The sequence below is a fragment of the Hippichthys cyanospilos genome, chromosome 5, assembly GCF_059441005.1.
Source record: "Hippichthys cyanospilos isolate Australia breed blue-spotted pipefish chromosome 5, RoL_Hcya_1.0, whole genome shotgun sequence".
Taxonomy (NCBI): domain Eukaryota; kingdom Metazoa; phylum Chordata; class Actinopteri; order Syngnathiformes; family Syngnathidae; genus Hippichthys; species Hippichthys cyanospilos.
In genome coordinates, this window is record NC_142373.1 from 1,528,397 (window position 1) to 1,540,850 (window position 12,454).

Sequence of the window (12,454 nt, forward strand, 5' to 3'; positions counted from 1 at the left end):
TCTTGGCACAAGTCCTCCTTGCGCTTGGGTTAATTTGCTCACGATTTCTCCGGTTTTCTCCCACATTTGGAAAACTATATATGTTTGGTTAATTTAAGGCTATATTTTTTTGAGGGTTGCATGTAAATGGGAGTGTCATAATTGGCCCGCGAATGGCTAAACTCTCACCCTTTTTTCATCTGGGAAAGGATTCATCTAACCTCATAGTTCCTCTAAGGCAGACATGTCCAAAGTCCGGCCCGGGGGCCAAATGCGGCCCATGGTCAATATTTTAAAAACGTCTGGCCCGCATGGAACATTGGACAGCAGCGCTCTTACCTGCGTGTGCTAAATGCTGCCATCTATAGGCTCAATTAGGAACAGCAAATTAGTATATGAGGAATAGACTGTATGAGCCCCTAATTTTCTAAAATGGCGACAATCAACAAAAGGAGGAAAGTAGAGCTGCAGTGTGACGCAGTGAGCTGCGGTCATCACCAGCAGCTTTATATCGCCAACTTTTACTGACAGCTTGATGAGGACAAGTTTCCAAGAAATTCGAGCATTTGGTAAGTAAATGCTAAGCTTGTTTGGGTCGACGTATTTGTGTGAGAAGACATTCTCGGTTATGAACTTAAATAAGAGCTGTGTGTGGACACGGCTATCGGACTCTCACAAGACATCTTGCGCATCCGTACCACTGCCATAGAGCCACACCTGGCCTTTGTCCTGCACTCCAGATCTCAGTTTCACCCATCACACTCATGCGGACAAGTCATTTTTCATTTACGATCTGTCTGAAAACGTTTTTTCTTTTAAGTTTTCACTCCAGAATAATAAACATTTAAAAATCCAATCAACATTTATATTTACTAATTTCATATTTTAGATGAGTCCTGCACTTGTTGATATGACTATTACTTGCACATTTCTCTGTTACTGTGTTTAAAAATTCTATAAATATTAAACTGCCATGGTGAGATTTTTTTTTCTGTTTCAAATGTAATTTGCACCCAAGTGTAAAATTACTAACCCTGTTCAACTGTTACAAAAAAGTTAGTGTTAAAAAAAGTGAAGTGAATATTCAATTTCAATATTTAATGTCAATTGAATTTTGATAGCCATGTTTCAAATTAACCAAAACACATGCTTAAGATAGTTGAAATTAAAATAAAAAAGCAAATGTTAAACACAGAACGGCTCGCTGAAATGTATTTAAATTAATTGCTGCTATATGTAAAGAACTCCTGCCAAGGTTGGCCCCCCTACATTTTTAACACACCAAATCTGGCCCACTTTACAAAAAGTTTGGACACCCCGGCTCTAAGGTCATGTCAGCTGAAATGGATGGAATACTATTGAATTTGTTTGTCATTTTCTTTTTTTTAAAGTTATGTGCCAGCGAAATATTTAAGTGAATGATAGGGCACGGAACACGTTTTTTTTGTTTGTTTGGTTTTTATGGCTACAAATGTTTTCTTCACCTGGACCTCAATTCTCTACTTAAAATTAAGTGAGCATTCGGCCATGTTGATTAAGGGCCCTCTAGTGGAGGACAAAAAGCATTGCATGTTTAGAACATTATCTCGTATTTCATTATCAAACAATGCTGTGTGTGTAGACATAAAATCGAAAAGGTATGAAAATGTGTGCTTTGCAGCTTCTGGAACACTTGCGAACCAACAGAGCCATCCTCAAGCCACTCCAGGTGCAGATGCTGGATCAGCTGGAGAACCAGTTCTCACTCATGCAGCAGCATCAGCAGCAGGTAAACATCCTTTCGTTTGCAATTAAAACAAAAAAAGACCAGAATTTTTCAGTCTTTCTATCTTGTCTTGTTAGGTACGGCATCAAACAATGGTTGGTGTCCAGCTACAGCCCAGCCATTCCAATGGACCTCAGGCAGAGTCCGCCAACTGCCGCGAAGGCATCCCACGCTCCTCTCCTCCGAATCACGCAGCCATCAAACCACCATGTGTCATCCAGCCCGCGGCCAACGGGTCATGCTCAAGTCCATCATCTGGGCCGCACGACATCAGGTCCCCTAGCAGGGACCACGCCACCGTGCCGGGAGGTGGCAGCACAAGCAATGGAAACGTGCCTTATGCGCAGCAGAACTCTCTACCTCACAACTGCACAGCCATCAGTCACTCCAACACCAGCAGCGCCAGTCCCACGCATTCAGACGAAACATGGAGGAGCCCGCATGGCAACGCTAACACTCAGGTAAACAAAATTTTGTCCCCTTATATACGCTTTTTGGTTAAGAGCAAATCTTGTACTCACTCAAACCATAACAGCTATATCCTCTTTGTTTGACTCTGAGTTTCCTTCATGTAACTTAGGTAATTCACTAAATTGGTCTAATTTGAGGTACGTCAAGGTATTCCCGAATAGCAGTTTGAATGCATTGAATTTTAACAACTTCCAACAGAAATTCAAATAGTTTATAAACAAATGTCAGACAAAGCACATCAAGCCACTTCATATTTTCAGAATTCAAGAGAGAGTTGTGCTATTAAGCAATTGTTCAATGTTGTTTTTTTTTCCCCTTCTTTGTGTAGGGGATTCACAAAGGTCCAGGTTCACATTCGGCAGGTCCCAATGGAGAACCCCCTTTCTCTTCCTCCTCCTCCCCGCAGACCTCATTCTCTTCCTTGGCTATTCTCAGTCAGATGGGACATTCTTCTGGGCCCTGCACTGCCTCATCGTCTGCCTCCTCCTTATCGCCCACCTCCCCCAGGTCTACCCCAAATCACTTGTCATCGCCTCCCCACTCCACCTCTACCTCAGGGCTCCACACCAAAGACAATGCACCTTCGGGGTGTAACACGGGAGCATCTGCCACTCTGCCATTAGGGCCGGACACCACCACCGCGGCAGAGGTAACCTCAAATCCCGGTGCCATTCCCACACAGGGATTGACTAATCACGTCCAGCTGCCAGTGACGGACAGAGCTGGCTCTCCAGCCCCCGCTGCACCCACAATAGACAATCCTCCACTCTCAGCCTTGTTAAAGGGAAAAGCCACCACAACCACAAATGACGCTAACTGTAGTAACCACAGAGGGCCTTTCTCAGAGAAAATCAACAATGTCCACTCGGATGCTGCCAATGCTTTGTCAGAGCACTTCTTAGCATCCTTGCCGATGTCCACCACCACTACCGCTGTGCACTCCCCCAATACCCTCTCCTGCCTTAACAGCCAGACTGACAGTCGGGGGCCTACAGTAAATGGAAAGGGGGACTCTCACAGCCCTCAAAAGGTGGAGACTTCCGAAGGGGCCGTGCACCGACACTTGGCCCCTGCTGGCTTAGCTCCTTGGTCATCTGTTTCCATCTACTCCAGCTCCAGCGATGTGCTCAAAGCGTGCAGGTACAATACTTCCTATTTTCTTACTCCCGTTGTGAATACATTTGGACATGAATGGATTCAGCATTTCTTCTTCCATATGCTGTCTTAAAAGACAACTATGTGGCAATAGTCTGCATAAAAATAATACAAATTTAATTCTTAGGAATTACATAAATGAGGACTAAAATTACTCCTATGGGTATTTTGGACCGATAACAAAGTAGTATGGTCAACATTTTAAATGGTTTATTTTGCTTGTCATTTTTTAGTGCCAAATTTAGATCAATTCCATCCATTCGTCCAATATCTGACTGGTGAACATCCTTACAAAACATAAATTTATATATATTTATTAGGTGTTTATTCCATTTAATCTTTTCAGGATTTACATAATTATTCATTTATTTATTTCAACATTTATTATATGTCTTGAAGTATTGTATGTCATTCTCTCCTATCAAACTCAGTGGGCACACACTGGGCGGGACGATTGCTGATCCAGTGCCCTCCAAAATTATTGTTATTATGTGGTATAAGATGTCTTAAAAGCATTTGAATACATTTAATTTTAATTAAAACATACTTTTTTACTGGAAATTGCAGAAGGGGTCACCACACTGAATTAGGCTCCCCTCACAGCAATCTCAGTCGCCAGACCTCAACCCCATTTAAAACCTGTGGAGTGAGTCCAAGTCAAGTTTGTTTACATAGCCTTTAATCACAATAGTATCAAAGACTTGACAAGTCCATAACTTCCCCTGAACTCTGGTTCAAGAAGGGCAAGGACAAAATAAAAAAATCCAATCTGGGGGAAAATGAGAAACTTTAAAATAAGTACAGGTGGGGCTGCGGTGGATGTATGCAAACTGGAATAATGAGAAAAATATTTATAAAAATTAAAACCTGCAGGAGCTGCCTTTGAGAAGGTCCTTCTCAAAACCAGACCTTTTTGGCCCATCTTCATAGTAGTGCCTCCCAGGCAGTATCCAGCTCAGATTGTTTTCCAGTCGGTCGGTGCAAATTGCACAGCAGCACCCAAATTCGGTCATCACCATCTTGCCCCCTCTTCAGAAGTCAGACGGAGGAGGGTGGGAAAGATTTAGAAATGGCTGTTTCACAGGCCAATATGTAGTTCGGGTAAATGTAAGACTATAAAAATAACTTTTGAGTTTTAAACATTTCTACTGAGGTAGTGGTGAGCAGAGGAGAGGACCTAGGTCATAGAATGATTTAAAAGAACTTGTGCAAAAAGGCATGGTCAAAGATCCCTCTGTATTCTTCCATCTTGTGAAACATAATGGAAGGTGACGAAAGACGATAATTCATTTTTAAAAGTGGGTGTACACAGTATTAACATCATGGGTGCTAATAGTTGCGGCACGCATGATTTGATGTAAAATAATTTTTGTTTATGTGGAAACCCCACCACCCCCCTCCACACACACACACACACACACACACACACACTGAATTAAAGGTTGCATTTTCCACCTTTTCTATCCAAAACAGTGTATTATATATCTGTAAAAATGACTTCATAAGAAGCTAAAGAACGCCTATTAACCAGGGTTGCCAATAATCATGGCGAGCATTGTAACAATAAAGATATAAAGCTTAATACAGCATACAGGGGTCCATACATTCTGAATTCATCTTCTTTGTCATACCGTCTGCATGCTTTTTAATACATGCATCTGCATTTATTAGTCAATGAATACAAGGAGTTAGAGCAGCAAAAATAGTGCAAAATAAGTCAGAAATAAGGTGCATGGTCTTGGAAATGATACATACATATGCATAGTCAATTAGATATGCACTCTGTAACATGCATATATACATATAACATACATACATCATATAGTAGTGCCTCCTACATTTTGGACTGTTTTTGGTTTGATCTTATGCCCACTTCATATTTGAGCTAATCACTGAACCCACTACGTCTCAGAAACCTGGGCAAGAACGGTCTGTCAACAAGCAGCATCATCCTGGACAAGTGCCCACCACCGCGACCCCCTATGCCACCGTCCCCCCCCCTGCCAAAGGACAAGCTCAACCCGCCAACGCCCAGTATTTATGTGAGTCAAGAGCAGTTGACAATGTGATATTGTGCTATAACGGTTCATCATTAACCTCTCAAGAAAGAATTTTAAATGGTGATTAATTCTTGAGCTTCTTCTCTGACAGTTGGAAAACAAGAGGGATGCCTTCTACCCTCCTCTCCATCAATTTTGCACCAACCCTGCCAACCCTGTAACCGTCATTAGGGGCCTGGCAGGAGCCCTCAAACTGGGTAGGAAAACCACTCAATGCTTTTTTATTTATTTATTTTTTTAATCCTGTTTTCTTTTTCCATCATTTATAACCATCATGGACATTGCATCATGGCTCTGTACAGTACTAGATATGTCATACATAGTGCACTGTTGTTGTTTTTGACACATCTGGCAACAGTTCCACCTCCAGGCAACAAATGATACTGCATGCCCACGATAACATTTAGAGTAATCTTAACCATGCTGCTCTTGATGTCAATTGAAATTAGGGTCTCTAAACTATTTTCATAATTTTAGCTCTTTCCCGAAAATTTGTCTCTGCTTGAAACTACCTTACAAGCATTTCACTCAACCTATTGAAAGCTGACTTGGAAATCATTTCCTCCCACTTAAACTAAGCTTGTTATTTAAGACTGATTTAAAAGTAAGCCATGCTTAATGAAGTAAAATACAGTATATCGATCTTGCATATACTAAATGTACAGTGGAACATACAGTAATGGCTTGGCCATCAAGCTGTGAATTTCAGGCCTCAATCGTATCTTTTGTCATCAAAATTTTAATGGTCACCTCTAACAGGGTGAAAAGAGGCAGGCAAACTTAGTAGATATTTGCTTTATATGTATGACAACATATATTGGGGCCAGATTTTGTAACATAAACATTTGCAAATTCACCCATTTAAAAAGAGAATTATCATTTTAATTTTCATCATAGGTTTACTTCAAGCGTGACAGAATAAAAAAAATAATTAAAAGATCCAGGAAGTCACATCGTATGATTTTTAAACAATGTATTGGTGTAAATGGATGGCCAATAGATATTGAGCAGCTAAAACACAAACTTGCGCTTTAAGTTTATTCTAGCCTCCACTCGGTAATAGTATGAATTGTGTCTGTTTGAACTGATTAGATCCTTAACACACCTTCACAGTGTCAGACTCTAATCTTTACTATGACCAAGACTAGAGATCTTCCCAAAGATGCTAGTGCTAAGACTGTATGTACAACTACGCCAAGCTGGGATGAGTCAAACGGCATCTGGTAAACAACTTTGTGAGGAAAAGATTAACACATGGACACATTATTAGAAAATTGAAGTACATTATCACCAACAATCTCCTTTGATCCTGGGCTCCATGCACGATCTTACCACGTGGAGTTCAAATAACACTGAGATAGTGAGCAATCATCTTAGAACTACACAGCAGGGGCTGGTCAATGATTTGAAAACAGCGGGGACACCCGTCACAAAGATGACATTAAGTAACACACTGTAATCTTGAGATGAAATCCTGCATTGCCTGAAAGGTTCCCCTTCTACACAAAAATCATTTAAGGCATATCTGAAATTTGTTAAAGACCATCTGGACAGTCCAGAGGAAAATTGGGAGAATGTGATAGGGTTAGATAATACCAAAATGAAACGCTTTGGGTGAAACATCACTCATCGTGTTGAGTGAAAAATGCTGAATTGCATCCCAAGATGCCTACTATGACGCATGCTTTGTGCTTTTCTGCAAAAGGAACATGAAGACAGGCCTGTTTCAATGGCAAGATAAATGGGGCCATGTATTGTGTAGTTAATGAATAGGCCATGGATTTGATAAGTCATTTCAAGTTTCTATTTAGTACAATGTATTTCTTGTACATTTAGCGGTGACATTCTTCATCATTTTCGGCCTCCAAATGTTTGTCGCTGGCTTTGCAAGTTGCATAAAATGTTTGCTTTTCAAAGTTGGTCCGGCCATCCTCGTATGTGACAAGTGTGCACTGTCTCACACAAGGACATATTTCTACTTGTTCAGTTTAGCATTTAGCATGGTTTTCTCTGCTTTGTTGTTTGATTGTTGCAATGTTTGGTGATTCATGCTATGGCGGAGATAAAGCATGCTGGGCAGTCCTGAGTGCTCACTTCTCCATATAGTCATTGCAGTTTGTGTGGGGAAGTATGGTTGCAAGACCAGGGGCATGCTTCAAGTGATAATTTTGCTCTTTAGACCATTTTGCCGAGGAGGCTGATTTGAACCTTTGGTGGTGTTGCATCAGCGACAGCTAAACGGCATTGAGTGTACGTCAGGTCACCACATCCGATTTCCAACACAACAAAGGATTGCAATACAAGCCAATTGTGCAGATTAGCGCGCTGTAATGGAGTATACGTTAATTGTCACAATTTGTGGACACCCAGGTCATATAGAGATGGAGTAAAATATTTGTAGGACTAACGCTCACTACCACAATTGGACGGTAGAGTCCAAATCTCACCCAGAGACAAAGTTAATACCTTATATTGAATATAATGTCTATATCGCGCAAGCCTATTTTGGTCAATTGACAGAACAACCACTAAAAGGATCGAAGCGGTGGTAATAGATATCGTAAGCCTAGGGGACTTGATGAAACATTGATATTGAATTTTGTGGTTGTGTTTAAGCATTTATTCCAATTTGCAACTATGTAATTATGGTGCCTTTTTGTACAATTTTGGGGGGTATAAATTTTTATGAAAGTGAATTTCTATGGAATTTCAGATGCATTGAAGCAAAGAGACCGGGAAGCTTGTTGCCTTTGATTTACACAGACTATGCACCCCTCTTTTAATCCATCTGATGGTCAGGATACAGGATAAATAAACAATAATAATAATACAATGTGGTACATAGCAATACGTATTAGTTTCATGTCACATTGCGTTTAAAAACTCGAAGATGCACATCTCAATGCGTGATTGTGCCTCCATGTTCTTATTCCACGTAGACTTGGGCCTTTTCTCGACCAAGACACTGGTGGAGGCCAATCCCGACCATCTGGTGGAAGTGCGCACCCAGCTGGCCCAGCCCACCGATGAGAACTGGGACCCCAGCGGCAGCCGCAAGATGTGGCGCTGTGAGAGCAGCCGCTCACACACCACGATCATCAAGTACGCTCAGTACCAGGCCTCATCTTTCCAGGAGTCGCTACGGGTTAGTAGTAAGGCGGACGTCCAAATTGTCTTCCATTTTCACTTCCTTTAGGTAGAATGGCATTGTGTAGGAACACATACTTTTTTCCACACATTGAACATTGCAGTTGAAATTGATTTCTGAAATAGGAGGAGAATGAGAAGAAGAAGGAGATGGAAGCGGAGACAGCCTCATCTGAAAGGTCTTTCTTTGCCCGCCTTAATGAAATCAACCATTTTCTTCCTGTTGCTCATGCTAATTTTCTTGTGTCAGCCGACGGAGGAAATGTCCTTTCAAGCACATCAAGTTTGGCACCAACATAGACCTCTCTGATGAAAAGAAGTATGTGGACCATTGCATATATGAGAAAAAGGAAACTAAGATGTCAAATATTGTTTATTGTATCCCACTGGAATTACAGGTTAACAATTTTGTTTAGATACAAATCAAATTGTTGTTATTGGTTGCTAATTATTACATTACTGAAGACCCTTGGTTGTCCATATGGGAGAATCTGTGTGAATAGAAGAATGTGGCTGGTGACTGGTCTAGTAAATGGCCCACCTCTGGCCCAATGTCACCTGGGATAGAATTCAGATCATCCATGAAAATGGATGGGTGTAACAGTACTAAAAATTTGGGCCAAAATTTAACTGCCCTTTAATTTTATAGAACAAATGCCATTAACTTGCCATATTATCCGCACTATAAGGCGCACCGGATTATAAGGCGAACCCTCAATTAATGGCATTTTAAAACCTTTTCCATATATAAGGCGCAACAGTAGAAGCAGTGAAACTTTACTAATAGATTACAAAGCAGCTTTCTGACAACTCTATTCACTCCCAAAATGATTAAACAACTGTCTTATGTTTTATTTTATTTGTATTTCCGTGACAGTTTATCTTTTAACAGCAAGGTATAACATGTAGTGCAACATTTATATCAGGGAAATTTTCCTCCTATGTAATCACAATATAGTAATACTCAAAGTAATAACAATAATAACTCTAAACTCTCAGTAGCATAATAACTCAATGTCACTATGACTGTAAACACAAAAGAAACAGGTCAAGCTTACTTTATCAGTTCATTCCCCATCTATGAATCTCAATATTGAGCCATATATAAGGCGCACCGGATTATAAGGCGCACCATCAGCTTTTTAAAAAAAAAAAAAGGCTTTTAGGTGCGCCTTATAGTGCGGAAAATATGTGAATAAACTAAGATGATATTTAAAGCTTTTTTTTTCTTTAAATAAGATACAACATCGACAATGAGCATTGACAACAAAGAATTTCACCTGTTCCATTGAACATTATTAGATGACACTCTTAAGTGGTCTTTCTTTCACATGCATATTTGTGCGTGGTTCTAAAGATGTCCAGTGGGATACATTGTTTTCATTCATTCATTTCTATTTGTCTCATGCTCTCTGTATTGTTTCCCTGGCTCACAGGTGGAAGCAGCAGCTCCAGGAGCTGACCAAGCTGCCGGCCTTTGCCCGTGTGGTATCAGCCGGCAACCTGCTCAGCCACGTGGGACACACTATCTTGGGAATGAACACGGTGCAGCTCTACATGAAGGTTCCCGGGAGCAGGACTCCAGGTGACATAAACTGGAGCAATAAATCAGCACTTGTAATTTTTGGTTATTTTCACTTATAATAAGCATTTGTGTGTTTGTTTAGGTCACCAAGAGAACAATAACTTCTGCTCGGTGAATATCAACATCGGTCCTGGTGACTGTGAATGGTTTGCTGTGCCTGAACCATACTGGGGTGTTATCAACAGCTTCTGCGAAAAGTATGTCAGAAGCTAATTCACTGCTATTTAGATGTTTGCGCTATAATCTTGGCACTGACTTTTGGGGTGTTCTATGACAGAAACAACATCAACTTCCTGATGGGCTCCTGGTGGCCGAACCTGGAAGACCTGTATGCGACCAATGTGCCTGTGTACCGCTTCATCCAGCGCCCCGGGGACCTGGTGTGGCTAAACACCGGCGCCATCCATTGGGTGCAGGCTATTGGCTGGTGCAACAATATTGCATGGAATGTGGGACCCCTAACAGGTGAGGAAAGTACTCTCAAAATGACTTGTCATTCCCAGCTATTCATGTTGTTTTTAGACACTAACTAAGGTGTTTTATTCATTGCTGTCACCAGCACATCAGTATAAGCTGGCAGTAGAGCGCTACGAGTGGAACAAACTGCAGAGTGTCAAGTCCATTGTTCCCATGATCCACCTGTCGTGGAACCTGGCCAGAAACATCAAAGTGTCTGACCACAAGCTCTTTCAGATGATCAAGTGAGAATTTGTTTCTCGTTTGAAAAATAAAACCAAAAAACTCTTTATTTCCGTTTTAGCGCATGGCAATACTGACTGTGATACATTTACTGCACTGCCTGTTTCTTTTTGAAGGTTTAAATAGTGCTTGGGTGCTTTGGGATGGAAGGAAATCTCTTTTTTTATTTATTTTTTTATAATCTATCTAAGTATTCAAGCTTTTTGGGCCAAAAGTGCAACGTCTTTCATCATCTATGTCAAACTAAAACAGCCATGCGTCAGCCAAACATCATGAGTAGACCAGTCAATGCTTGAAACTGAACTAAATTTCAACAAGTAATATATGATATAATCAGAGTTGGTAAGCTTTTAGTTTGAAGTTTCTTCCAGACATTATTTTTTGTGACCGCAGTTTTACTTGATAATCTTGCTACAAGGTAAATTGCTACAAGGTAAATTGTGTTGGGGTTTTTTTTTTGTTTGCTTTTTTTTTTTTTTTTTGGGATTGACATTCTTTCACTTAACTTGCAATGTCATACCGACCCCATACTGCTTGCGGATATGAATGTACATTATACACACAATTAATGCATAGTGAAAAGCAAAACTGAGAAGGGGTGACAAGATTATATTTGCCATGCCCGTTTGCCATGCTAAGATGACCCAGGTAGCGCGTTAACTGCCATAATAAGAGCTTGAGTAGGAGGGAAAAAAAGGGGGGGGGGGGGGGGTGGCTCGGGTGATCATCCACCAATTTCATGTGACCCAAGTCTGGCTGGAACTGCGTTAAAGCAGAGAATATCCAGCTTGAACAGCAAAATAGGGCAATGTCTGGATTACATTTCAACAAGAAGGAAGGGCCTTCTGTGCTGTCGAAAAACTTAGTTAGCTAACGGGTCCCTGTAAAGCTGTCAACAAACAAGGCGGCGTCCCTTGTCACGTTATTTCACCAATGATTTATTTCCTTGGATAAAGTGACCATTATGTGCCTGGGACGCAGGAAAAATGGAGCACTGCAGACACTTACATATGACCCTAGTTGTGACCAGGGTTTATCATGGATATATATATATATATATATATATATATATATATATATATATATATATATATATATAACAAAACTGTATATATAGTTTATATATATATATATAAACAAAACTGTGTTGAACCATTAAAATGTCTTCACAATGTATTTTCTTTATGATGCGAAATGCATTTTAGATATAGTATCCATGATAAACCCTGGTCACAACTAGGGCACACCAACTGGCAAACCATGTTTTAATTGATACAAAAATCTTAAATTATCCATTACAATAATTTGACATTCAGAACCACACACGGCACAACATTAAAAATGCAAAGCCATGCCGCGGTTGAAACTGCATTTTGAAAATTATTTGTGATCCGATCCAATATGTCCATGTTAGGTATTGCTTGCTGCGGACACTGAAGCAATGTCAGATGCAGCGAGAGTTCCTGATGGCTGCCGGGAAGGAGTTAGTCTGGCATGGACGCACCCAGAATGAGCCTGCGCACTACTGCAGTATTTGTGAGGTAAATCTCATGGGCCATGTTGTAATTTACCTTAATGCTGTGCAAATTATGT

The 12,454-nt window shown here is 40.6% G+C and overlaps 1 protein-coding gene across 4 annotated transcripts in view; it reads left to right on the plus strand.

The window, feature by feature from the left end:
- Window positions 1-12,454, plus strand: part of LOC148423115 (lysine-specific demethylase 6A-like) — a 49,366-nt gene that overhangs the window by 33,628 nt on the left and 3,284 nt on the right. For all 4 annotated transcript variants that reach the window (XM_088414278.1, XM_088414279.1, XM_088414280.1 and 1 more), the window contains 13 exons: window positions 1,640-1,747; window positions 1,822-2,205; window positions 2,544-3,355; window positions 5,283-5,412; window positions 5,522-5,627; window positions 8,370-8,575; window positions 8,704-8,756; window positions 8,828-8,896; window positions 10,014-10,162; window positions 10,245-10,359; window positions 10,440-10,627; window positions 10,722-10,863; window positions 12,276-12,402. In XM_088414278.1, coding sequence (XP_088270404.1) covers window positions 1,640-1,747; window positions 1,822-2,205; window positions 2,544-3,355; window positions 5,283-5,412; window positions 5,522-5,627; window positions 8,370-8,575; window positions 8,704-8,756; window positions 8,828-8,896; window positions 10,014-10,162; window positions 10,245-10,359; window positions 10,440-10,627; window positions 10,722-10,863; window positions 12,276-12,402 — 2,589 coding nt within the window. The remainder of the gene's footprint in view (window positions 1-1,639; window positions 1,748-1,821; window positions 2,206-2,543; window positions 3,356-5,282; window positions 5,413-5,521; window positions 5,628-8,369; window positions 8,576-8,703; window positions 8,757-8,827; window positions 8,897-10,013; window positions 10,163-10,244; window positions 10,360-10,439; window positions 10,628-10,721; window positions 10,864-12,275; window positions 12,403-12,454) is intronic.